This window comes from Phyllostomus hastatus, unplaced genomic scaffold (assembly GCF_019186645.2).
Source record: "Phyllostomus hastatus isolate PE091 unplaced genomic scaffold, TTU_PhHast_1.1 phas_contig_34, whole genome shotgun sequence".
NCBI lineage: Eukaryota > Metazoa > Chordata > Mammalia > Chiroptera > Phyllostomidae > Phyllostomus > Phyllostomus hastatus.
In genome coordinates this window covers 45,323,625-45,347,603 of record NW_025333857.1, presented here as the reverse complement: position 1 = coordinate 45,347,603, position 23,979 = coordinate 45,323,625, and the positions used below count along the sequence as shown (strand labels likewise).

The 23,979-nt window shown below is 41.3% G+C and overlaps 1 protein-coding gene and 1 non-coding gene across 3 annotated transcripts in view; both read left to right on the top strand.

The window, feature by feature from the left end:
* The window catches only part of UBAP2 (ubiquitin associated protein 2), a 126,696-nt gene that overhangs the window by 89,119 nt on the left and 13,598 nt on the right, over nucleotides 1-23,979 (top strand). For both annotated transcript variants that reach the window (XM_045840498.1, XM_045840497.1), the window contains exons 10-15: nucleotides 5,578-5,645; nucleotides 7,634-7,823; nucleotides 10,879-11,092; nucleotides 17,162-17,436; nucleotides 18,221-18,390; nucleotides 19,454-19,667. In XM_045840498.1, the coding sequence (XP_045696454.1) occupies nucleotides 5,578-5,645; nucleotides 7,634-7,823; nucleotides 10,879-11,092; nucleotides 17,162-17,436; nucleotides 18,221-18,390; nucleotides 19,454-19,667 (1,131 nt within the window). The remainder of the gene's footprint in view (nucleotides 1-5,577; nucleotides 5,646-7,633; nucleotides 7,824-10,878; nucleotides 11,093-17,161; nucleotides 17,437-18,220; nucleotides 18,391-19,453; nucleotides 19,668-23,979) is intronic.
* Nucleotides 7,944-8,026, top strand: LOC123820314. Its single transcript, XR_006785944.1, has one exon. It is a non-coding gene; the product is annotated as a small nucleolar RNA SNORD121A (small nucleolar RNA).

The following is a 23,979-nucleotide window of genomic DNA, read 5'->3' as shown; positions in this document are numbered from 1 at the left end:
TCAAATTGGCGACCTTTTGGTTTGCAAGACAATGCCCAACCTACTGAGCCACACAAGTTATGACTCAGGCCCATACTTTGTGATGTCAGTGATAAGACAAAGTCAGAGGGCTTCTTTCTTTTTTGTTTTTTTTTAATTGATTTTAGAAAGAGAGGAAGGGAGAGAGTCAGACATCAGTGTTGTTGTTGTACTTATGCATTCATTGGTTGATTTATGTTCCCTGACCAGGGATCAAACCTGCAACCTTGGCGTATTGGGATGTTGCTCTAACCAACTGAACTACCCAGCCAGGGTGTCAGAGGGCTGATTTCAAACAAAGCCATTCTACTTTTAAATGCTTTGTGTTACTAGAAATTTTGCTGTGAGTTTGTTGGGAGCAAAAAGTGTTCTAGGCTCTATATTCCATTGCTGTTGTCTGGGTCATAGGCCAGTTAGAAAATCAGTATAAGATTAGAAGGCAAAAAGGAATGTATTCAGACCTACTTGGGTTGACGTTTTGACATTAGATGAGGCATCTTTCCTATCTGAGCCTTCAGTTTTCTTTCTTTTCTTCAAGCCTCCTGTTTTTATCAATATAATGAGTAGTAGTATAGTAGTTGGCCTGCCTAACTCACAAAGTTATTCTATGGATCAGAAACAAGCAGTTCAGCTAACAAGCAGTTCAGATGTACATACATACAGAAATATTCTGCTGTATAGAGCACATTTTCTGTAATAGAGTGATCAGACCAAAACAGTGAGAGAGGGCAAGGTGTGGGGAGAAAACCTCAAGGTGGAATTGAAGATTAAAAGCAGAGGGGTTGCTGGAGGAGGGAGATTGCCCGAGGCAGAGAAGCGGCTTGTGACTCAGCAGAAGGGAGCTTGTACAGACCATGCATGATTCAAGACTTTTGCCCCCTTATGCAACATGGTTGCTGGATGAGGGGAAAAGCGAAACAGCTGACATTAGCCCTCATTGTTTGAAAAGGTGGACACTCCCACTGCCTTCTGGCACACATGGGATTTTGGGAGAGGACTTTTAAACTAAAAGCAGGCAGAAGCCTCACTCTTGCTTTGCCCTGTGCAGGTTGGAGTGGCAAATGCCAGGATTACTCAGGATTTTGACCCACATTGTTGGAAGTCAGCTCCTGGAGGCAGGGTGCCACACTGGGATGCTTGCCGTGGCAGGCATCAGCCCTTGGGACACTATGACCCACTGCAGGACAGTATACGGGTCCCGGACTGCTTTCATTTTCTCACCCTGAGAGCAGCACACAGAGGCATGAGCTGGGAAGTTCCTTGCAGATGGAGCTTCCCCTGCATGATTGTGTGGAGTAATCTGAGTGTGCACCCCAGACCCTGAGAGAGAGAGCTGCTATGAGGCGATAACGACTCTGGCCAGAGAAAGAAAGAGCTTGGAGCTATAGAGATGGAGACCCAGTTGACTAATAACCTTGGGCTCCAGATAAACAATGGGTAACTTATGGATATGGATTTGGACTTCAGTCTTCCTGAGGGTGGCTGGTTCTCTGTGTTTTGCAGAGAGGTTGGTTTGGTTGGCTTGGAGCAGGAATGCTCCAGCCCCCTCAGTCTGGGCACCCTATAATAAAAACCTACTTCCCCACAAATCTTTGTGTTTTACGTATTCTGGGGACAAGCAGCCAGACCCCATGCTGCCTAGGTACATTTTATCATAATGAAATTTATAGTTACTGGAAAGAATTAGCATAGAGAATTAGGCCATTTTGATTTCTCAGTACTTTAAACAATCTGAAAGTTTTCTGAGATGATACAAAGTTATGGGGACTGAAAGGAGAGTAGTCTAAAATGCAAATCCTAAATTCCTTCTAGAGCTTAGAATGATAACTGTTCACTTTTCCCTTTCCATCCCTCTTCTTTAAAAAAGCAAAGAAGCCCTGGCCGGTGTGGCTCAGTTGGTTCAGGTGTCGTTCTGTGGATCAGAAGGTCACAGGTTTGATTCCTAGTTAGAGTACCTGCCTAGGTTATGGGTTCAGTCCCTCGTTGGGGTTCATATGCGAAGGCAGCCAATAGATGTTTCTCTCTCAGCAATGAAAAAAATGTCCTAGGGTGAGGATATTTTTTTAAAAAGGTAAGAAGGAAACAATTCATTTTCTGTATTGTACCAGGGTTAGATAGATGTCAGTGATTTCTGTGGTTCTTATTTAGCTCAAACTTAATATTTTTGAAGAATTTAGATCTACTCCTTCATTACTTTTCATTGAAAAAGAAAAGAATTACTCTTGTTTTGCTTCTCTGTCTTAACTCTATTTAGATTTTAAGATTCTTTAGGCAAAAATGGGTTACTTGGGACTCTTAGGGTTACTACCTTCAAACAGATTCATCATTAAGCCCTTCTTGTTGAAATACTAATCAGTTAGCACTTTTTACCATCTCCTGGCTCTGCCTGAATATTAGTGTCAGAGGAAATCTGATTTTATATAGCACGTCAGAGTTTTGAGACATTTAGAAATGATAAGAATTAAAACAGTCAGCTTCTGGTCAAGATGGTAATGTAGGCAGACATGGCTCACCTTTTCGCACTACCACATCAAAATTAAAACTACAATACAGAACAACCATCACTCATGAACGTAAGAGTGATGGTTGAATGGAAGCCCGGTAGCTACAGAATTGAAGAAACTACATCCATCCAGACTGGTAGGAGGGGTGCAGATGCAGAATCGGCTGGTTTCATATCCACGTGGATAAAAATTTGAGAGGAATATCTTGGCAGCAAGGAGTCCCAGACCCACACCAGGACCCCCAGCCCAGGATTCCAGTGCAGGGAAGATAAGTCCCCACAACTTCTGGCTGTGAAAACCAGTGGGGATTGAGTTAGTGGAGGAGGCTGCTGGAGCCCTAAGCAGTTCCTCTTGGGGAGCCCACACATGGAATGACCTACTCAGTCTCGCTCCTCCTGAGCTCCAGCACTGGGGTGGCAGCTGGAAGGTCACCAGTGTTGTACAAGGAAGGACTGAAGTATCTGGCATTGGGACGAGCCAAGGCCATTGTTCGTTTGCTGAGCCCTCCCCACAAAAAGCTCGTAGGCTGGTCCCGTATCTGAGACACGATCAACCTGGCTAACACGGTGTGACTCACTTTGGAGATCCACAGAGACTCTACCCTACACAATTTAGGAGCCCATCTAGTTTAGGAGCCCACCCAAGCTACTTTCCCATCAGAATAGCTGGTTTTGGGTCCTAAATCCTATCAAACAAGCAACAGCTGGCTTCAGGGAGCCTTAGTGGCAGCCAGATTAGAGTCACAGCTTATCTTCACCTGGGACTCTCCAAGACCAGCACAAGTAGCAGTCATCTCAGACTGCTTTGCAGGGTAGCTCATGCAGGGTACCCTGGGAAAAACACAGGTGAGGGCTGAACTTGGCCTGCGCCACCCAGGAAACCCAAGGGCCAATGCATCCAGTGGACAGCTACAGACCACATGGGAGCATCACCACCCTGCCCCTTGTACAGCTGATCCTCCACAGAGGATGGAGGTTGGTGGTCAGTAGTCACAGCCAGGCCCTGCAGCTGACTGGCCTGGGGAAATTCCTCCCACTGATCTGCCAACAGCCACCAAGGTTCAACCACAAGAAGAGGGTGTCCTCAGCCCACACAAAGGGTGCACCTCATTACCCAGCTTGGGTGATAGGGGAGGCTGTGACACTGGACCCTACAGGACACCTACTTCATTTGGCCACACTACCAAGATATGGAGTCAAAAGCAGCTCTACCTAACACATAGAAACAAACACAAGGAGGCTGCCAAAATGAGGAGACAAAGAAACGTGGCCCAGATGAAAGAACAGATCAAAACTCCAGAAAAAAGAACTAAACAAAATGGAGATAAGCAATCTATCAGATGCAGAGTTCAGAAACACTGTTTATAAGGATGCTCAAGGAACTTAGTGAGGACCTCAGCAGCATTAAAACGACCCAGTCAGAAACAAAGAATACACTAATTGTAATAAAGAATAATTGACAGGAAAGCAACAGTGGAGTGGATGAAACTGAGAATCCAATCAATGATTTGGAACATAAGGAAGCAAAAAACTATCACGCAGAACAAGAAGAAGAAAAAATAATCCAAAAAATGAGGATAGTACAAAGAGCCTCTGGGACAACTGCAGGTGTTCCAGCATTTCCATCATAGGGGTGCCAGAAGGAGAAGAGAAAGAGCAAGAAATTGGAAATCTATCTGAAAAAAATAGTGAAAGAAAACATCCCTAATTTGGTGAAGGAAATACACATGCAAATCTTAACAAGCACAGAGAGTCCCAATTATGATGGATGCAGAGAGGCCCAGTCCAAGGCACATTATTATTAAAAGGCCAAAGTTAAAGATAAGAGACTTTTAAAAGGCAAAAGAAAAGAGTTACTGGTAGGTTGCCAGATGAGAAGGGGGAGGTGGAGAAGGGGTGAAGAGGTGAGGGGATTAAGAAGTACAAATAGGTAGTTACAGAATAGTCATGGGGCTATAAAGTGCAGTGTAGGAAACAGAGTAGCTAAAGAACTTACACCTGTGACCCACGGTCATGAATAAAGGTGGGGGGATTGCCTCGTGCTGGGTAGGGGGTGGCAAAGGGAAAATCAGGACAATTGTAATAGCATAATCACAAAAACATATTGATTATTAAAAAACAGTTATAACAGTCTTTGAATAGCATTATCATTAGTTTATTGTCTTATTAGATCAACATTTACTAGCTTTTAAAGTCCATGCCCTACTCTGAAAATGTTTAAAAGAAACTACCTTTCAATACTGTTTATTGAAGTTTCAAAAAATTTTATGCTGTGTGCCTTAAAAGTGCATTAAAACAAAATGCATGAGTCTTGGAGTGATTATTTTGAGTGAAAGAAGCCAAAAAAGAATGAATTTTAAAAATCTGCTTCAAATTCCAGAAAATACAGCCTAATCTGTAGTGACAGAAAGCAGATTGGTTGTTGCCTGGGGGTGAAGGTGAGTGGTGGGAGGGATTGATTACTCCGGGATCGCAGCACACTTTTTGGGTAGAAACAGGTGTGTTCACTGTCTTGATTTGGTGATGGGTTCGTGGGAGTACATGTGACAAAACTCATTTAACATTTCAGGTTGAATTTTTGCTGTTTGTTTTATGTTTCATACCACTATAAAATTATTTTTAAAAAAACAGGAAACCTTTTACTTAGAGATTACTAATAAAAGAAATACTTAAGCCATCTGTCTGAGGAACGAAAGCATAGATTATTTTGCCTTTTCAAATCTCCATAGTCCTTTTTGGCATTCATGGCAGTGGTTTTATTGGTATTCTCATTTTCTACAACGTCTAATAGACTGGGACTTGAACCTGGTGTGACTTTGCTTCTCTGTGTTCCCTGAAGTCCTACTGTGTGCTGGCTTACCAATCTAAAATTATTTTCAGTGAACACAGTCCCGTGTCATGATCACCTGTGTATTTTCTTTCCTTTGGACTGACCATCTTTCTGGTGAACTGTAATAAGAGTACTGGTGACTAAAAATGTTTAAGGACTTGATACATTTTTGGTTTTATGTTATATAAAATAAGATTAATAGATTTTTTGTATCCCTTTCATACAGCTTTCTGAAACAAAAGTATTTACTGCCTCATCTGTTCCACCAGAGAATCATGTCACACCTGGACAAAGGTAAATACCTTTTGCCGTCTTTTGTTTGTTACAGTTGAAATATTTTGCCTCAGGAAAATTGTTCTGGTTCTTAGGTCTCTTGATTATTTTTCCCTTTTCTTGAATCTCTCTGGGGTTTTTTCCCTTACTTTCTTAGACTTTGTTTTATCCCAAACCTACCTAGTAAGCTGACAGAGCCTCCATCATTTCCTAATAGGTTGTATCTACTGATGAATTAGAATATTTGTGTTTTGCTACCGCTTGAGGGGGAGATTATGTTAAACCTATGTAATAATATTTTTTTACTTTTGTAAACTTGTTTTTTGACAGATGAACCTAACACAAACTTTGTTTTGGTTTCCTCATATAATACTATTAATTTAGATCTTCTCAGGCTGGTACAGACTTCTCATTTTTTATGGGTTCTACTAGTTTTAATCCAGTTGTCTCATAGATTACAGAAAAAGAAGGAACTTTGTGGGTAATAGAGATGTTGGTAGAATTTGTACAGAACTAAATTACATCCTAGTTTTTACAATAACTCTAAAAGCTTTTCATTGTACTTTGAAAGTACAGTGACCCAGAAGGATGAAAACCCTGATATGTCTCACGCCTGAGAATTGAAGACAGTTTTGAATCTAACATGCTCGATCTCATGCTAAATGATATGGTTATAAGATTTTGTTGCAGGGAAATAAAAATGATTAAACGTTATGTCCTGCAATATGTTGTTTTGTGAATTGCTAAGAATTTCTTGTTAAGTGGATATAACTTCTTGATTGAATTCATTACTCAGTGAATTTGGTAGTATTCTTTTCATCTTTTAAAAAATATGAAGTGGACTCTTTTCATGATTATTTTTCAGAAGACATTGTTGTAGCATTTTTTATGCATATATATCTCATCAGTCTTTTGAAATAGAACTTGCTCTGTTCTTGTTGTAATACAACTGTTTTGGGATGAGTCATATATAATATAATTAAGCTGAGTTTGTATTCTTGAAGTATCCCATAAGCCAGAACATGATCTTGGATCCAAAATACTAGTCTGGGACTTCAGCCTGGTCATGGGAAAGTCAGAGTAGTAGTGTATAGGTAGAGGAACTCAGGTCCAGGAATTTTGCTCTGTATCAGGAATGTGTCTTGAATTATTTTACCTTTTAGAATCTGCATTACTTGCATTGTGAAAGTTACAGTCAGGAGACCGACTGGAAACTGGCCTTTGAAAGATTTTAATGGAGCAAATTATCATGTTAGGTAATTCTGTACACCTTGTAGGTCCTGTGGAGAAGAGTTAGTAGCTCACTCACATGTCAGGTAGTATATATATCTGGAGATCATTTCTTCCTCATGCTTTCAGGTTTTTAGGCCAAGGTTCTCAAATTGGAATATCTGTTTCTAGGGCGTCACAAGAGTTGTATTTAACAGAGTGTGTTAGTGTATTGTGCACTCTTCACTGAAGATTTAAGGGAGAAATATATATGAGATTTATATGAACTTAAATATGTTATTGTATAGTGTACAGAACTTACAGGGACATTTATGATAAATATGAAATTCCTTGAATGGTCTCCTATCTGTTATCCTCATTCCCCCACAATATGGATTCACTCTGCTTTAGGAAAGTTTGAGGCACTGGTTCCAAGTACTAAAAGGAGTAAAATATCCTAAAGGAAGCAAGCCAAACTTTAGAAACTTATTTAAGTTTACTCAATTGATCTAGCTTTTCAAATTAGTTGTCACTGTTTCATTTCTGTGGAAATATCACAGTGCACCTTTTCATTTTTCTTCTCTGCAGTGCCCTGCCTCAATCTCTGTGGCTTCATATGCTTTGTGTGTGTGTGTGATTGATGCACTCCTTTTGGCTTCCCCTAAACTCCAGTTTCCAAAGGTTTTCCTTACTTAAGTAATTTTTGGCATGAATTTACTTTATATTGATTCACTTCTCAAATTCATTTGTTGGTAAGATTTATTTATGACTTGTTCTTCATTTGCTTTTTGTCTGCTTAGCATTGATCTGGTAGCCTTGCTCCAGAAGCCCGTTCCTTCCAATCAAGTCTCAGAAGTCAGCTCCTTTGAAACCTCCCAACAGCAGGGCTTCGGCCAGGCCCTTGTCTTCACAAATTCTCAGCACAACAATCAGATGGCACCAGGGACTGGCAGTTCCACTGCTGTCAACTCCTATTCTCCTCAGAGTCTGGTAACTCACTTTCATTTCACCGTGGAATTTCAAGGAATGTGCCATGAGCAACTGTATGCTAGGATGACACGTGTCTTATAACTATTTTCTAAATACAGAAAATTTCTACAGCACATCTCAGTCCAGAAAACAATGATGTGTTCATTTCCAAGCACATATCTGATGATTCCATGTGGAATTCAACTACTCTGAGTTTTCTGGACAAAGATAAAAATACTCCTTCTTAAAGTTGAAATCTTTTTGGTCATAATCATTCAGGCATTCTTACTAATGATTTTTTCATGGATTTTGTTTAAAGGCCAGTTTCTATACTTAAGATGTTAAAATTTTTATTTTCCAATTAACTTAAATGTAAATGTTTGTCAATATTGTCTTGCTAAAATTATTTAGAAACCATTCTTTCCAAGTCTGCCTAGGTGCTTACTTTTTTTTGTATTTTTATTTACTTTGTTATTCCATAAACTTAGTGCACTTTTCTTAAAGGCCACACTATGTAGTGAGGACCCTTATAATTTGGATGTGTTTTCATTGAAACAGTGTCATCTGCTGCTGCATATATGACTCTTGACTCCCCGTGAGAGTTAAGCTCCCATTAGAAAGAAGTTAAGAAATTTTTAGTGAAGGGTGTGAGGCTAGGCTGATGGAAGTAGAGGCTCTGCAAGCATAGAATGTAGAAGACGTAGCTGCAGAATGGGGAAGGGAAGTGCCTTCCCTGTCCAACTGTAGACAGTGATGAGTTGGCAGAAGGGAGGTTAGAAGGACCATACACATAGATCCACAGCTTTTACTAATGATAATTATTTTGATTCATTTTTGCCGTGTTTTACCTGAAATCTACAGTGGAGAAACAGAATTTCTTATGAATATGATGCAGTCTTTTCCTTTTACCTGACTCAGAGCCATTTGCTGTACCCTAATAAAATGTAGAATTCAATATGCACACTTTTCATTGCTATATTCTATTCTACAGGCATGTTATGTCAAGTATATCTGGCTTGGAATATACTTGGCATTTTTTAAACAACATTTTACTTATTTATTTTTAGAGAGAAGGGAAGGAAGGGAGAAAGAGGGGGAGAGAAACATCAATGTGTGGTTGCCTCTCATGTGCCCCCCCCCCCCACTGGGGACCTGGCCTGCAACCCAGGCATGTGCCCTGACTAGGAATCAAACCGGTGACCCTTTGGTTTGAAGGCTGGTGCTCAAACCACCGAGCCTCACCAGCCAAGGTGGAATATACTTGGCATTTTTAGTGTTATTGAAGATGGTTCGTGAGAGGGTGTCAGTGCTTAAAGTGGGATGGAGAGTCCAAGCCCTAGTGCCCTCTCTGCTTTGGGAGGCCTAATAGTACCTAGCACTCAGTTTTGGTTGAGCCACTGTGCCCTCTGCTCCTCTGCTTTTCCATCTGCTCCTGGTGTACTGAAGTCCTGTCCTTGCTGACCTGCTGGAATCCTAGCCAGGCTTAGCCGAGAGCAGATAGGACCTGAGGTTTTTTTGTTTGTTTACAGTGACCTTCAGGTGTGTTGTTTCTGTCATAAGCAACACCTTGAGAAACTGGTAAGAATTTTTTGTGTGATGTATTAGAGCAGTAGTTCTCAACCCTACCATGCTTGTATAATCAATGGGGAACTTCAGTAAATAACAACAGTAATAATGATAACAGTGAAATAATGCCAGACAGAGTTTTTGGGCTTGGAAATTGGGCACTGTGTGTGGTGTGTATATGTGAGTGCATGCACACACGTGTACCAATACACACATTTTTAAAGCTGATTGAAATGTATAGGTGGGATTAAGAGATCCTTTGCCGGCGCTTCATTGAGGCGGGGATTTCTTTGTGTTGTATGGCACACAGAAAGTGTGTTTTATAAAACTAGCTGATACAGGATAGAGATTAGGTAGGGAAAGATGAAGAGTGAAGGCATCATTCGAGAAGCTTTCATCGCACGAGTGGGCTTGAGCTCGGTTTTGGCAGATTTGTGGCAATGAAAGAGAAGTGTAATGGGTAGCATGAGCCAAGAATTTGGAATATGATAAGTAATGTGAGCACAACTGTTCTAATAGGAGCAGATTCCATGATTAATGTGTAATAACGGCTCACAACCTAAAGTTTCCCTAACATTGGAGGATTTGGATTTCCTTTGAACAACAACTAGGACTCCCTGTGCCCTTGGATATTGATAACAAATAGTTATTTCAGTTTCCTAGATCTGGCCTCTTGAGGGAGTGCAAATCATTTCTGTTTTTGACCTTCTGTTTTAGGTGGTTTTGAAAGTTATTTTTGACAAAGTACTTGTCTTTTCAGAAACTGAATGATTTTGATAGTGTAAAAAAGCAGTGGATCTACCATTATGTTCACTAGTCATAGGCTTTAATTTTCCTGAGGTCCTCATATCTGACGTCACAGGACAGACAGGCAGGGGAAACGTCACGTTGTCTTTTGTGTGCTTGCTTGTGGAATGTATTTTGTATTCTTAGGCATCGAACAACTTGAAATAAACACAGCAGTGTGCAGGGTATTTGCTCAGTATACAAATACCTCCTGTGTCAGATTTTGGAATACTGACGTTTTAAGTAAGTGCTGTGACCTGCATTTAATCTTACAGACCTCATGGCTGATCTTTTTGTGACCAAACCTAGTCTAATCATTAAAGATGATTACTGTTCCATGCATTTAAAAAAAGAACACACTATTTTTGTTTTATAAGCTTGTGTTTGCTGTTTAATTCATGACATTCCTCCTTAGTTTAAAAAGTAGTATTTTGTTTGTGAATCTGTGACATCACTTTTTAAAAATACCCAATTCTTAAAATCTAGGGAATATGTTTCCTTTTCCATTAACTTCATATCAAAATCGGGAAGTCTTGCTGGATTTATTTAGTCAGATCTTATTGCATAGTAATATTTTCATCTTGTATTTATTCATATAAGTCTTACTAATTCACATTTTCTGGATCATAGTTTTTAAAATTCTTGTGAAAATACTTGGCATGTTTTAAAGCTTGGGTTAGAAATTCTGTATTGTTTAGGATTTCTGTTTTCTTTCCCTTTAAAGTCATCCGTCCTGGGCTCAGGATTTGGAGAGCTTACATCTTCAAAACTGGCAAACGTCACCAGCTCCCAGATTTTGGACCAATTGAAACCTCCAAGTTTGGGCCAGTTTACCACCACCCAAAGTTCACAGCAGAACAGTACGAGCCCCCCCACAACCACTTCTTCTTGGGACCTCAAGCCCTCAGCTACCCAGTCCTCAGTTCTTAGCCATTTTGGTAAGTGTACAGTTTCTGTGGTTGTTCACAACCTAAACATCAGCAGAGGCTGTTGACTTGTGAACACTGATGTGGAATTTTTCCAGAGAGGTTTTTATTTTTAGTAGAATTTCACAAAGTTTCTGAATTAAATCAGTCAGATTTGTATTGTGTAAATAAATATACCTGCATTTATTTGTTACTAGTAGTAGTAGGTCCTACCTTGGAGAGATGTGCAAAAGCATGTTAAAGGCATGTAAGTATAAGGAAACACAGAATTTTCTGAGCTGTATTAGAAAAAGGTGGTGGCAGAAGGTGGACTATGGAAAACATTTTAAATCACACCGACTACGTTGCTTTCTCATTCTAACGTTTACATGTATCCACTATGCTTTGGTTCAGCCTTACCACCTGTGGTTTGTACATTAAAGGCAACACGTGTAAGTTGGAGGTTTTCTAAATTCTACTTACATAAGTTTTGTGACATTAAACTACCATTTCCTGCCTTGTCCAAGTGGCTCAGGTGGTTGGGGTGTCATCCTGTAGAACAAAAGGTTGTGAGTTTGATCCATGGTCAGGGCACATACCTAGGTTGTCGGTCTGATTTCTCGTCGGGGCACTTACGGGAGGCAACTGATCAATGTTTCTCTTTCACATCAGTGTTTCTCTCTCTCTTGCCCTCTTCCCCCTTCTTCTCTCGCTAAAATCAATAAACATGTCCTCAGTGAGGATTTTTAAAAAATCTTTAAACTGCCATTTTCCACCAACACACATCACACTGTATTAAGGACTAGCAGGGGGTTACATTAAACATAGAGTTGGTTGTGTGGACTGGTTCATGTTTAGGGCATATCAAGTGACATGGAAGCACATTTCTCTACTGAATGAAATGGCTTACTGTTGTGGAAGTACCTGAGACTGTTCCCAGGTTTGAAGTGATGCCTACCAAGGAAATTCACTAGAGACTCAGTGCCCAAGGTTTTTTCATGGGGTTGGTTTTTTAGGCACCCTCTGCCTAGTACACACCAAAACTCCTAGAAGGGGAAAGCAAGTGTTCAGTGTAAACCATGTTGTACAAGTATTCAAGGCACGGAGTCACCTTTAGTGGTTAGAGTTGGCACTCTTTCCCTAGAACATACAAAAATTCTGTGTTCTCAGACACTAGCCAAGGGCTAATCTTGCAAGCTAGCGTTACTTTTTTCTTTTTAAGTTTTTTTTTCCTTTTATTGATTCTAGAGAGAGGGGAAAGGAGGGAGAAAGAGAGGAAGAGAATCATGCATGTGAGAGAGAAACATCGATTGGCTGCCTTTTGCATGCCCCCATCTGGGTCCTGAACCCGTAACCCAGGCATGTGCCCTGACTGGGAACGGAACCTGCGACCTGCCCAACCACCTAAGTAAGCCACACCGGCCAGGGCACAAGCCAACATTTCTTGGCAGCTATAGACCTCCTATGTTAATTTTTTCCACCATACTTACTAAGAGATAATGAGGTTTTATATTTAAGGATGCCATTTATATATTCTTTTAAAAAGTCTATCTTTTTTTGTAGGTGCCTATAATGTTAAATCCCAAAATAAATTCATCTAGCATGGAAATACACTAAGTCATAGGTTGGTAATCCTTCAGCTCAATCTGCTACCTGTTTTTGTAAATACAGTTTTATTGAACACAGCCACAGCCATTTACATATTGTCTATAACTACATTCAGTCTACAAAGGCAGATTTGAATAGTTGCTAACAGATAGCTTTTAAAGCCTAAAATAATTTACTCCCTGGCCTTTTGCAGAAAAAGATGGATAGAGGTAACATTTCAAATCAGTGGTGAGAAGGTGTTTATTGCTGTTGGCTATCTGGCTGAAAGGTGAAGTTGGATCCCTGACATCCACTCTACACCATAGTGCCACTGGTTCAAATATTTAAACATAAAGAGTGAATCTAGAACAGTAGTAGAGAAAAACAGGAAGATTTTGATATATCCATGTGTGAGGTGGACTTTTCTAAATATGACAGGAAACACCATAAACAAATCAAAGGAGAGACAATTTTTTTTAATCTTTTTTTTTTTAAGATTTTATTTACTTATTTTTAGAGAGGGAAGCGGGGAGAGAGAGAGAGAGAAACATCAGTGTGCAGTTGCTGGGGGTCATGGCCTGCAACCCAGGCATGTACCCTGACTGGGAATCGAATCTGTGACACTTTGGTTCACAGCCTGCGCTCAATCCACTGAGCTACACCAACCAGGGCAGGAGAGACACATTTTGAAAATAATATTTGAAAATCATATCACAGATAAAGTGATCATAACTTCCTTAATATAAAGAATAACTAAAATTCATGGAGACCAAAAATAAGTTAAAAATGGTTAAAGAGGTATGGACATAGCAAGTTAGTAGGCCAAGAACACTTAACTGTATCAGTGACGCTTAACTTAGATCATTTTGTTTAGAATCTTTTATACTATTTTTCACCTGTCAAACTAAGAAGGACGAAAGTTTGGAATGTAAAAAAGGATGTGTTCTCACTATGGATAGGACTTTTAAAGTGTTTGTTATTGTTTAAAATATAGTCGTTTTTTGAACCTATCCAGCAACTGATTTCTTGTAGGTATACTTACACTTGAGCAAAATGTCTTAAATATAGTTATCGCAACATTGTTTTCCACAGCAAGATATTGCTATTAATAGACCTAAAAGTCCATTAATATAGCTCTAGTTTTAGAATGTGATACCTATGTACACTGGATTACTGTGTGGCCATAAAAATGAAGTGTTGGTAGCTCTTTATTCCATTAATATGAAACATTCTCTGACACATGAATGGTTTGTGAGGAAGCAAGATAGATAGATAGACAGGAAGTGGTGTGTCTTTGTCTATATATTTTGTGTATTGAAATACTGTCTGTAAAGATATTCAAGAAAGTGAACCCACTGCCTGCCTCTGTGGAGTGAATCTGGGAACAGGGTGGAAGGGTGATTGGTAATCATCATATACATTTTTGTACCTTTTGAATTTTATAATACTACATATGTTACTTAGTGGAAAAAATTAGTAAAATAATTTTCAAAAGTTTAGTAGAAAATCCATAAAGCAACAAAATATAATTCTCTGTTAGCTAAAGGCCAGATGCATATACCCATTCCATGGTAACCTTACCCACAAACTAGTCAAAATTAGGTTTAGAGACTTCCGGTCAACATGGCAGCATAGGTAAACATTGCTCACCTCCTCACACAACCACATCAAAATTATAATGAAAATATAGAACCACCATCACTCAGAACTGTCAGATATCACATTCAGTGGAAGTCTGACAACTGGGGAATTAAAGGAACCACATCCATCCAGACTAGTAGGAGGGGTGGAGGCATGGAACAGGCTGGTGCCACATCTACCTGGGGTGAATAAAAATCTGCGAGGGATATCTCAGGAGCAGGAAATCCTAGTCATACACCAGGACCCCAGTCCCAGGGTTTCTGTGCCAGGAAGATAAGTCCCCGTAACTTCTGGCTGCGAAAACCAGTGCGGATTGAGTCAGTAGAAAAAACTGCTGAGTCCCAAGCAGTTCCCTGTAAAGAACCCCCACACACAGAATTATTCAAGTTTTCTCTCAGCTCCAGTACCACAGTTAGCAGCTTGAAAGGTACGGGTGGTATAAAGGGAGGAACTGAAGTGTCTGACATCAAAGTGGGAGCGAGAGAACAGCTTTCTTCTAGGCAGAAAGGTGGGCAGAGGCCATTGTCCATTTTCTGAGCCCTCACCCCAAGGAACCACAGAGGCAGTGGGCCAGTGTCATATCTGAGACTCCATCAACCTAGTTAACACTGTTTGCCCTGCCCTTGAGATCCCCAAGACTCTGTCCCACTCACCTTATGGGCCCAACCAAACTGTTAACCATGACTTTTCCATATGAAGGCTGGTCTTGTCTCATGTCTCACAGCTTCCTAAATTCTATCAAGTAAGCAATTGCCAGACTAAGCAAGCCCCTAGCCCCCATACCTCTTGTGAAGTAGTCCCAGTTCTGGCACTAGCAACAGCCAACCTAGATTCATACCTTGGCTTCATCTGGGAATCTCCAAGCCCAGCACAACTCAGACTGTTTTATAGCTCATGCAGAGTGGCCCTGGGGAGAACACAGTTGGGGGCTGACCTGGGCCTGTACCACCAGGGAAACCCATGCATCCAGGGCCAGTACATCCAATGGACAGCTACAGACCACACGGGAGCATCACCACCCTGCCCCTTGTACAGCTGATCCTCCACAGAGGATGGAGGTTGGTGGTCAGTAGTCACAGCCAGGCCCTGCAGCTGACTGGCCTGGGGAAATTCTTCCCACTGATCTGCCAACAGCCACCAAGGTTCAACCACAAGAAGAGGGTGTCCTCAGCCCACACAAAGGGTGCACCTCATTACCCAGCTTGGGTGATAGGGGAGGCTGTGACACTGGACCCTACAGGACACCTACTTCATTAGGCCACACTACCAAGATATGGAGTCAAAAGCAGCTCTACCTAACACATAGAAACAAACACAAGGAGGCTGCCAAAATGAGGAGACAAAGAAACGTGGCCCAGATGAAAGAACAGATCAAAACTCCAGAAAAAGAACTAAACAAAATGGAGATAAGCAATCTATCAGATGCAGAGTTCAGAAACACTGTTTATAAGGATGCTCAAGGAACTTAGTGAGGACCTCAGCAGCATTAAAACGACCCAGTCAGAAACAAAGAATACACTAATTGTAATAAAGAACAATGGACAGGGAAGCAACAGTGGAGTGGATGAAACTGAGAATCCAATCAATGATTTGGAACATAAGGAAGCAAAAAACTACCAGGCAGAACAACAAGCAGAAAAAATAATCCAGAAAAAATGAGGATAGTACAAAGAGTCTCTGGGACAACTGCAGGTGTTCCAGCATTTCCATCATAGGGGTGCCAGAAGGAGAAGAGAAAGAGCAAGAAATTGGAAACCTATCTGAGAAAATAGTGAAAGAAATCCCTAATTTGGTGAAGGAAATAGACATGCAAATCTTAACAAGCACAGAGAGTCCCAATTATGATGGATGCAGAGAGGCCCAGTCCAAGGCACATTATTATTAAAAGGCCAGAGTTAAAGATAAAGAGAGTCTTAAAAGCAAGAAGAGAAAAGTAGTTGCTTAGAGGGGAGTTCCCATAAAACTATCAGCTGATTTCACAAAAGAAACTTTGCAGGCTAGAAGGGATTATGAAGAAATATTCATGTCATGAAAAGCAGGGACCTACAGCCAAGATTGGTCTACAAAGCATAGAGAGCATTTAGTATCGAAGGGAGAGAAAGAGCTTCCTAGACAAGAAAAAACTAAAGGAGTTCATCACCAAACCATTATTATATGAAACGTTAAAAGGACTTACTAAGAAAAGGAAGATCAAAGCTATGAACAATAAAATGGCAATAAATAAATATTTGTCAACAACTGATTCTACAAAGCAAACTAAGCAAACAGGAAGAACTGAGACAGAATCATGGATACGGAGAGCATTTTGATAGTTGCCTGATGGGAGGGGGATGTGGGAGAATGAAGGAAGAGGTGAGGGGATTAAGAAGTACAAATAGTTACAGAATAGCCATAGGGATGTAAAGTACAGTATAAGAAATGCAGGAGCCAAAGAACCTGTATGCGTGATCCATGGACATAAACAATGGTATGGGAATTGCCTGAGGGAGTGAGGGGTTCTGGGTGGAAGGGGACAAAGGGGAAAAAATCAAAACAACTGTAATAGCATAGTCAATAAAATGTAATTTAAAATGGGGTCACAGTTGTAGTACAAACTGGGCTACAATAATAACAATAGAACAAATTGTCTTTTGTGTACTCATCTATAAACCTGCTTTTGACTATCCCTGTACATTCCTTACGCACGCTTGAGCGTGCACGCCTTTCCAGAGAACACTGATGGGATTCAGCTAGAAGACAGGTGGCAGAAACTAGTGATGACTGTAACTCTTTACTGCCAGTGATGATGGAAGAGGGTGGTGTAAGCTCATGTGTCAAATAATTGATTGTTGCTTCTTCTCTTTTTCTTTTACCCCCTCTTTACATATTTCCTAGACTTTAAATCTCAGCCTGAACCATCCCCAGTTCTTAGCCAGTTGAGCCAGCGACAGCAGCACCAGACTCAGACAGTCACTGGTCCTCCTCCTGGGTTGGAGTCCTTCCCTCCCCAGGTAAAACTCCGAGAGTCAGCACCCAGAGACAGCACCTCCACTGTGAACAAACTCTTGCAGCTTCCCAGCCTGACTGTTGAAAACATTGCTGTGTCTGCCCACCAATCTCAGCCTAAACACATCAAACTCACTAAGCGGCGGATACCTCCAGCTTCTAAGGTGGGTTTCCTATTGTGAAGTCACAGTCCCAAGGTGGATGTACCATATTTTGCTGTATATAATGTGCACTTTTTTGCCCAAATTTTTAGAGGGAAAAAGAGGATGAGTATTATACATGGGTATAATTATTGCATACCAAGGGTATAATAATCTTGTGTATAATGTGCATAAAACACAGATGTGGATTATACACAGGAGCACATTATACACAGCAAAATGCGGTATTTTAATGTTTAGCTTAAGTGTTATATTAGCAAGTCCGAGAAACTGGATATACATACTATTTTTCAAACATATTAGCTTACTGCTTTATGGGGAATTGGCTGTTTCTGAGTGACTAGGCTAACATTAGAGGGAATGGGTTTGTACTGCGAGAAAGAGACTGACTGAAATGAGAGGGTCTGGCTCACAGAATGTGATGGTCCTGTGTGTGTGAGGCTGTGTCCCATGGGTGGAGGATGAGTGGGTCTTTGGCCAGATAATGCTTTAAGGAGTTCTCCTCCTTCAACTCATCCATAACCACAGCCCCTCTCCCCCTTACCGCTCTAAGGAAGCAGTTGGTCATACAGACCATTCTGCTAAATTTTGGGTTTTCTTTGCTGTTTTCCCTTCTAACTCTTTTTTAAAAATGCAATTCCTTTTCCTTCCTTTTTGCCTTTCTTTCCTTGTTCCTCAGGCTTGCCAGGTGTGCCCTAGGAGCCCAGCACTCCCTTGGCTCTGGTGTAGGCCTTCGGGACTTGGCATCCATGCCTTCTCTTCCTGACATGGTGGCTTTGCTTTACAGACCCCAGCATCTGCGGTGGAAATGCCTGGCTCAGCAGATGTCACAGGATTGAATGTTCAGTTTGGCGCCTTGGAATTCGGATCAGAGTCTTCTCTCTCTGAATTTGGATCAGCTGCAAGCAGTGAAAACAGTAACCAGATTCCCATCAGCTTATATTCGAAGTCTTTAAGGTATATATAACTCCCCACTTCTGTGGTTTTGACTGACGTAAGTCTTTTGTTTGAAAGGTAAATAGAGTTTATGAAATCACCTGGTGGAGACAGACAGTATACCTTATAGTAGTGGGTTTGTGCAGCCCTATGAAATCACCAGTACCTAACCTGGAAATTTTCCTTTCATCATCCTATAAAGCAACCCTGTGCCTATTAGCAGCTACTCCCAATTCCCCCTCCCCTCATCCTCTGGCAACCAGTAATCTGTCTCTGGGTCTGCCTATTCTGGATGTTTCCTATACCTAGAATCATGGAATTTATGGCTGTTTGCCACTGACTTATTTTGCTTAGCATAGTGTTGTCAAGATTCATCTGTGTTGTAGCGTGTATGCACTTTGTTTACCAGTAATACTTTATTGTGCACACGTACCACATTCATTCATCGTTGACTGACATGCGGATTCCCTCGTTTTGGCTAGGATTAATCATGTTGCTAAGAACATTCAGTTACAGGTTTTGAGTTCTTTTGGTTCATTGGGTATATAACTAGGAATTGCTGGGTTATATGGTAACTTACATTTAACCATTTGAGGAAGCATCGAGCATTTCCCCCAGTGGCTGCTGTATTTTATATTTCAAGGCGGTGATCTCTGAGGAGTGCAGTTTTTCACATCTTGCCAACACTTACTTTCCTTCAGTGGAATATTTTATAAATAGAGAAGCCCAGATTTTAGATTTTATTACGTTAATTAATCTTCCCACTTTCCAAAGCCCAAACCTGATATTTGCTTGGGTTCCCTTTCTAAAGTTGGTTTCAAGGCATCTGGATTCCTTAAATCTTAAAGCTCTCCCCTTGTGTTAATTAAATTAGGTTGGTCTTTTTTGGAGGGAGGAGTTGGACTGGGGATTGTTTTGAATCTTCATTGCATTGTTAATAACTTTAAAGAATGCAGTAGTATAAACTTGTGGTTGTATACACATTTATTTAATTTAGAGTATGACAAAGTGACAAAATAGTTCTATGTCATGAAGCCATGGAAATTGACACAAATTTATGTCTCATACCTTTTATTCTTTGCAGTGATTCTTTGAATACTTCTCTACCAATGACCAGTGCAGTACAGAACTCTACCTATACAACTTCAGTCATTACCTCCTCCAGTCTGACCAGCTCATCCCTGAGCTCCACTAGTCCAGTAACAACGTCTTCCTCCTATGACCCGAGTTCTGTGCATAACAGGGTTGCATACCAAAGCTCTGTGAGTTCATCGGAGTCAGCTCCAGGAACTATCACAGTAAGTGGTCTTTCAGGTCTTTTCTTGTCCTGTTTGGAGCTCAGGGTGTAGTTTAGGAAATTAAGCTTTTCAACTGACTCTACAAGTTGTAACCATTTTTACAAGTTGTCTAACCATTTGAGAGCATCCTTGCAGTTTGTTGAATTTGGTAACAATAGGCATCTCATTTGAAATTTGCTGTTCAAGCACCTCACACACAGGAGTGTGGGTAAATGGACCCAGAAATGTGGTATAAGCCGTGGTTTGGATGAGGTAAGAGGGGTCTATAATCTTATCTGAAATATTTTAGTTCTTTGTAAAGCAAAGATATTCAAGCTTTATTGGTGAGAGCCACTTTAAAAAGTGGATAATAATAGCCCTGGCTGGGACCTGACTAGTGTGGCTCAGGTGGTTGGGCATCATTTCGCAAAGCGAAAGGTTGCTGGTTTAACTCCTGGTCAGGGAGGGCATGTGCCTGGGTTGCGGGTTTGGTCCCAGTCGAGGTGCGTACGGAAGGCAACCAGTTGATGTTCCTCTCCCTCTCTTTCTCCCTCCTTCTCTCTCTAAAAAGTAAGTAAACAAAATCTTAAAAAAAAACAAAAAAAAAACGACCTTGGCCAAGTGGCTCAGTTGATTGGAGCATTGTTCCATGCACCAAAAGACTACAGGTTCGAATCCCCATCAGGGTGTGTGTGGAAGGCACGCGATTGGTGGTGTGCACACTCTCTCTCTGCTCTCCTCTCCTCTCACCTTCCTCTCTCTCTAAAATCAATAAAGATATCCTCCGGTGGGGATTTAAAAAACAGATGATAACATAAAAATATTAAAATAGTTGAATTGGCCTAGCAGAAATTTAGGGTCTTCCCCCCCGCTTCCTCCCCCCCTCCCCCCCTTCCTCCCCTCTATTTATTTTTAGAGAAGGGGGAAGAAAGGGAGAGAGGGAAAGAAATATCGATGTGAGAGAGAAACATGGATCAGTTGCCTCTCATACGCACCCTGACTAGGGAAACGAACCTGCGACCCAGGCCTGTGTCCTGACTGGCAGTCCAGCCGGAGACCTTTCGCTTTGTAGGGTGACGCCCAACTGAGCCACGTGGGTTCACTCCCCATGTGGAGATATTTATACATCTCTACTTAAAATATATTTTTTAAACTAACTTTTATTTGTTTTTTATCTTTTATGTTACATATATTCCTCAAATATCCTGTGATTTCAGGCTGCCTACTTGAACTGAAAGGTTAACTAAGGGCTCCGGCTTGGGGTGGGCTGGGATGCGACTGACTGTGAGCGCTCCTGCGGGAAGCACAGGGAGGCCGCTTCTGTGGGTGAACTCCCCCGTCAGCCCCTTTGGGCCTTTTCCGTTGAGCTTGCTTTGATTCTCCAGGGACTGTTTCTAATCTCTTCCCTGTAGGGCCTTTGCCTGTCTGTCAGTGTCACAACTGACAGACTTAGTGAGAAGAGAAGGGCGCCCTTGGGATATTCATTTTGTCCACGTCTATTTAAAAGCCACGTATTTTTGACCTGTCATCTTTAACATAAAGTTTATTCCCGTGCTTTCCAATCTGGTAACCGCTAGCCACATGTAGTAGTTTATTTAAATTAAACAAACAGAAGTTCAATTCCTTGGACACACTGTTTGTTTATTTGTTTAATCCTCACCTGAGGATATGTTTATTGGCTTTAGAGAAAAAGGAAGGGAAAGAGTGAGAGAGAAGGCAATGTGAGAGAGGAACATCGATTGGATACCTCCCATACATGCCCTGACTGGGGATCGAACCCACAACCTATTACTGTTGTCACAGGCAGATGCTCCAACCATCAGAGCCACTCGGCCAGGGCTAACCATATTTTAAATGCTCAGTATCCAGATATATGGTTAGTGGCTAGAATATAGGAATGTGCACATATGGTATATTTTAAGTATATTTTATTGATTATGCTATTACAGTTGTCCCATTTTTTTTTCTCAGCTTTATCCCCCTCTGCCCTGCACCCTACCTCCCTTTAGCACCTTCAGCATTCTCCCTGCCCCTTAGTTCGTGTCCATGGGTCATACATGTAAGCTCTTTGGCTTCTCCACTTCCTATACTATTCTTACTCTCCCCCTGTCTATTTTCAACCTACCATCTATGCTACTTATTCTCTGTACCTTTCCCCCCTTTCTCCCCCTTCCACTCCCCTGCTGATAACCCTCCATGTGATCTTCATTTATGTGGTTCTGTTTCTGTTCTAGTTGTTTGCTTAGTTTGCTTTTGTTTTTGTTTTAGGATCACATGTTGATGTTTGTGAGTTGTCATTTTAGTATTCATAGTTTTGATCTTCTCTTAGATAAGCCCCTTTAACATTTCATATAAGGGCTTAGTGATGATGAGCTCCTTTAACTTGACCTTATCTGGGAAGCACTTTATCTGCCCTTCCATTCTAAATGATGGCTTTGCTGGATAGAGCAATCTGGGATATAGGTCCTTGCCTTTCATGACTTGGAATACTTCTTTCCAGCCCCTTCTTGCCTGTAGGGTTTCTTTTGAGAAATCAGCTAATAGTCTTATGGGCACTCCTTTGTAGGTAAATGTCTCCTCTTCTCTTGCTGTTTTGAAGATTCTCTCCTTATCTTTAATCCTGGGTAATAAAATTATGATGTGCCTTGGTGTGTGCTTCCTTCGGTCCAACTTCTTGGGACTCTCTGAGCTTCCTGAACTTGCATATTTATTTCCTTTGCCAGATTGGGGAAGTTCTCCTTCATTATGTTTTCAGATAAGTTTTCAATTTCTTGCTCTTCCTCTTCTCCTTCTGACACCTTTATGAGTCGGCATTGGAATGTTTAAAATTGTCCCAGAGGTTCTGAGGCCTCTCCATTTTTTTGCATTCTTGTTTCTTCATTCTGTTTCAGTTGAATGTTTATTTCTTCCTTCTGCTCCAAATCATTGATTTGAGTCCCAGTTTCCTTCTCTTCACTGTCAGTTCCCTGTATGTTTTCCTTTATTTCACTTTGTATAGCCTTTACTCCTTCCTTTATTTTGTGTCTGTACTCAATTATTTCTTTGAGCATCCTGATTACCAATGTTTTGAACTCTTCATCTTATAGGTTGGCTGTCTCCTCATTGCTTAGTCCTTTTTCTGGAATTTTGATCTGTTCTTTCATTTGGGCCATATTTCTTTGTCTAGGCACACCTGTTTCATTCTGAGGGGCAGAGCCTTAGGTATATGCCAGGGCAGGGCAACCTGCTTTGTTGCATTGTGGGTGAGGGGTCAGAGAGGGAACAGTGCAGCTTGCTTGGTTCTTACCCGTTTTCAGTCACTACCTTCACTTCCCACAAGTGGATTGTGCGCATTCAGGTGCTGATTCCTGGGTGGGTGTGCTAGTGTACATTCTAGGATCCTGTGGCCCCCTCCAGTAGACTCTCTTATGGGACTGGGAGGTCCTCTTGCCACCACAACCCACAGGTTTTTACAGCCAGAGGTTTTGAGGCTTTGTTTCCTGCACTGGAACCCTGGGTTGTGCAGTCTGTCTCACTCCCCAGTTGTTCTTCCCAGCTGATGCCAGTGTAGGACCACCTGGTCTGCAAGCTGCTGCTTCACCCACACTGTCTGCCAGCCGCCACATTGCAGCCCCAGCTGCCCATCTCCATCCCTCTTACCAGCATGAGAAGGGAATGTTTCTTTTCTTTAACTTCTTGGTTGTTGGACTTCCATACAGTTTGATTTTCTGGCAGTTCTGGTTGTTTCCTGTTTTCATATTGGTGGTTATCCTTTTTTGTGTGTGAGGAGTGACACGTATCTACCTACACCTCCATCTTGGCCAGAAGCCAGAATATTTCTATTACTGCAGAGCATCCCCTTGGGCAGTGCTGGTCTGTATAGTTTCTAAACATGTGAGACTGCATGCTATCCAAGCTTAAATCTTTACCTCCACAATACCTCAACCTCAGCTCTAACTTTACCTCTCCTTTTGCTTACACATACCACTCTTCACTCATTCTTGGCTTGGCTAGCTAAACTCAAACCCCTACAGTTCTCTGGTTTTCCTGACCATTTGATACTTTACTTTGACTAACACCGTTCTGCTGCCCAGCATTTCCCCAACACAATAATGTGACCCCCCCACCCCGCGTTGTGTTGGGTTGTCTGTTGTTTGTGTTTTAAAAATAATTTTCAAGGTGGAATGAAATATTCCTCAGGTCTGATGACAGCCGTTTCCCATTCCCCTTTTCTATCGTTTTGGTCTAGTGTAACTTTGAGAGGGCTTCTTTGTGTGCCAGGGTTTGCGCCGTTGAGGATGCGCATGCTCTACGCCGCGTGTCTGTGTTTCCTGAGCAGTGGTCTTAGTTGGGA